General features: G+C 37.1%; 1 protein-coding gene across 1 annotated transcript; it reads left to right on the plus strand.

The window, feature by feature from the left end:
- The first annotated feature begins 352 nt into the window (after nt 1-352).
- INSL5 (insulin-like 5) lies at nt 353-2,524 on the plus strand. The gene is made up of 2 exons (XM_006879752.1): nt 353-527; nt 2,292-2,524. Exons 1-2 carry the CDS (start codon nt 353-355, stop codon nt 2,522-2,524), a joined length of 408 nt encoding a protein of 135 aa, XP_006879814.1.
- Nucleotides 2,525-3,303: the final 779 nt, after the last annotated feature.

The raw sequence follows: 3,303 nt of genomic DNA on the forward strand, positions 1-3,303 counted from the left end.
GTTTTCAGTCAACAAGTGACAAGTTGGACTGGAGCTTCTACTTAGTTACCGCTAAAGTTCACGTTTTCCATGATGCTGTCCTGCCTTCCTGTGTTCGCTTTATTGTTTCAGGGGTGAAACAAAAAGTAATTGATGGTGTTCGGAAGTGACTGAATCACCAGCACTAAGCATAAAAGTGCATCATCAAGACTTCACAGTGTCACACTTGTAAGTTAGCAAATATTGTTAAAATGAGGTCTGGCCAATAAAATGTCAGGAAAAATAGTATAAATGTAGCAACGACTGAGAGTTAACTTCAGAACTTGATGTGACAATACTCAGCACATCAGGCTCTCACTTTATCCTCAACAAAATGAAGGGCTGCATTTTCACTTTGTTTTTATTCTCTGTCCTGCTTGCTGTCTCTGAAGTAAGAAGTGAGGAGTCCCTGAAACTCTGCGGGAAAGATTTCATCAGAGCGATCATCTACATCTGCGGTGCCTCCCGCTGGAGAAGGGACCTGGAGGAGAGTCTTCAAGGTCAGCTAGGTCATGTGAATCAGCTTGTTTCCTAATTCTTAAAATAAGAATGTGTTTTTTCCTGAAAGTTCACATAGCAAATTAGGTTCCAATTGACAATTTCTACACAAATTATTCAGCTATATTTTTCACAATTTGTCAATATTATCTTCTTCACAACCTCTTTATTTTCTCATTTTGTTTTAAAGTAAATCTTTATCTTTTACTCAAAAGTAAAAGACTAAGTAAAAGTCTTATATAGATTGTTTTAGTTTAAAAATAGATCATTCCTTATTTTTAATAGTTCAGGTTTGTTTTAATGCTATTTTCCTAAGTACTATTTCAACTTAGGTAATTGGTTATGGGGCAGGGAGGTGTGTAGAAATAACACTTGAATTTGACTAGGAGAAGATGCGAGCTTGGGTTGTTACATTTTAATAAATGAGGACATTGTTTTATAGTATCCTTGAAATTATTTGATAAGCCCAGAATCCTAGTCAGGTGCAGTGGGGAAAGAGGGACTTGTTGGGTTAAGTAGCGAGATTTTTATACTTGGATAAGATGGGTTGATATAGTGATTGGGGTAGTGAGGGTAGGTGTGTCAGAGACAGTAAAGTTGGCACAGGATAAAGCAGGTTTCAGGGCTGTTGTACGTAGGGTCGCTATGAGTCACAAGCGACTCGACAGTACATAACAACAACGACAATATAGAATAAGATAGTTTTAAATAAGAATATTTAATATGGACCCCAATATTTATTATGCATTTATTAAGCACTAGCAGTTTTATATGAAATATTTCATTTAACTTGTCTATCAAGATATTGTGAAGCCAGTGAAATTCCGATTAGACCAGAGTGCCTAGGTGGCACAGATGATTGAGCACTACACAAATCAAAAATTAGCGGTTTGAGTCTATCCAGAAAGACTTTGCAAGAATTTGCTTTAGAAGTATCACATCTGCTGAAAAGTGATAGCCACATTTCTTTGAAACAGAGAAGGTTGCCATGAATTAGTCACCTCACTGGCAACCTGGTTTTCACTTTGGATCTTCTCAGACTGAGAAAAGAAAGTTGTTCACTCAACTGGTAAGCAGTGCAGTTAGAAGGCAAATTGGGTGTTTCTGGTTTCAAGAGCAGAGGCCTTTCACTTAATCCTTATTGCTTCTACGGTGGGAAATAGGAGGTGCCAGGCTGTGGTAAAACGTGAAGGTGCCATTTGAAAGAGGCCCTGAAAAATGTGTAGAAGTTACAAAGAATGAGGGTGAAACTGGGTGGGAATTCTAACATGGAGATTTCTGATTAGAGTATGAAGGTGGTTCTGTACTTTATGTATTTCAGAAAAAGTAAGGAGGTGACATAATTGTATTTTTTTTTAAGGTCAGCTTATTTAGACGTTAGCTTGAAATTACTTCTGTTAATTCTATATTAAAGGATGGGATAAAAATGATTGAGGATTTTATATTAATAATAAAACAATTCTACTATATTTTTAATAAAAAGTAAGAAAATAATTTTTATTATAAACATTACAATCATGCATACAATTGTAGTAAAGGGCTTTAGTTTGAGTTAGAAAAGGGACTTTGATAAAAGTATTTTAAAGAATGATACAGTGCTCAAATAGTTTGGTGGGTTAATACCTTTTTAAAAGGAACTTCCATGTGTTTTAAGAAGAGAAAAAAATTACCATTATCATTTTAATATTGAGAGGTTTCTAGATATGACATAGCACTTTACTGCTGCTTTTTATGAGGGCTCTCTAATAAAATTTTTTTGGTTTTTTCCTTCAAAGAGGAGCAAACAAACCACTTCCGTTTCCCGGGTGAACAAGATGTTTTGGAAGAAGGTGCAGCACAGAACCTTGGGAAGCTGGAGTCTGCAGTGGAGTCTTTTCGTCGGGGTGGGCTGCTGCCCACTGGAGGGGTGTGGGGGTCCAGGAAGCATCCAGTGAAGTCAAGGAGAGACCTCTCCCTCCTCTGCTGCACTGAGGGCTGCAGCATGGCTGATCTGAGCTCTTTTTGTTAAGACAAGAGCAAATACCAGTAGGTGTCAGTTTCACACTTCTTTAATCACAGTGCTGCCTCATTGTCTAGTCCAATGCTTCCTCAGCCTCCTTAAAATGAGGGCTTTTGAGGTGAGAGTGCTCCTTTCCTAAGCTTGTGGATATGTAATAACTGCCACAAGGAAATCTGTTGTTTCCTTTTACCAAGATTCTAACGCTTGAATGTCAAATACAAATCTTACCATCAACCTAGATTTGTACAAAATGCAATAAAAATATCATAAGCCAAGATGACTGTGATTCCTTTGAAAATTTTATATCACTTAGAAAAAAGTGAATGATAAAAACGTCGATGGTATGTATGGATAGCTAAGGGGTGGTGGTGCAGAAAGGCTATAAAGAGAAAAGAAACGTTCTTTTTTCACGTTCTGTTATAATACTTTGCTTTGTCTTCTCAAGCTGTCCTTTGGGATCTTCAGCCCAGCTCTTTTATTTTGTTATTTCTTCCTTTGAATTTTAGCTTCTCAACATTATAGCGCAGTTTTCAGTCTCTTCTGACATCCATTTCGGCATCTTCTTTCTCTTCTGTCTTTTAATGTCCTCTTGCTTTCGTCATGGAGGTTGTCCTTGATGTCATCCCACAGCTCCTCTGGTCTTCAATCATTAGTGTTCAATGCCTCAAACTTATTCTTGAGATCATTTCTAAATTCAAGTAGGATAAACTCAAGGGTATATTTTGTGTCTGATGGAATTGTTTTCATTTTCTTTAGCTACACTTTGAACTTGCACATGAGTAATTGGT

Source organism: Elephantulus edwardii, unplaced genomic scaffold (genome assembly GCF_000299155.1).
Source record: "Elephantulus edwardii isolate Elephantulus edwardi_28Jun2011 unplaced genomic scaffold, EleEdw1.0 scaffold00005, whole genome shotgun sequence".
In the NCBI taxonomy this organism is placed as follows: domain Eukaryota; kingdom Metazoa; phylum Chordata; class Mammalia; order Macroscelidea; family Macroscelididae; genus Elephantulus; species Elephantulus edwardii.

Coding starts and splice junctions, on each gene's coding strand:
- INSL5 (XM_006879752.1), top strand. CDS start 353: ATGAAGGGCTGCATTTTCACTTTGTTTTTATTCTCTGTCCTGCTTGCT. Junction 528..2,291: donor GAGTCTTCAAGGTCAGCTAG/GTCATGTGAATC, acceptor TTTCCTTCAAAG/AGGAGCAAACAAACCACTTC.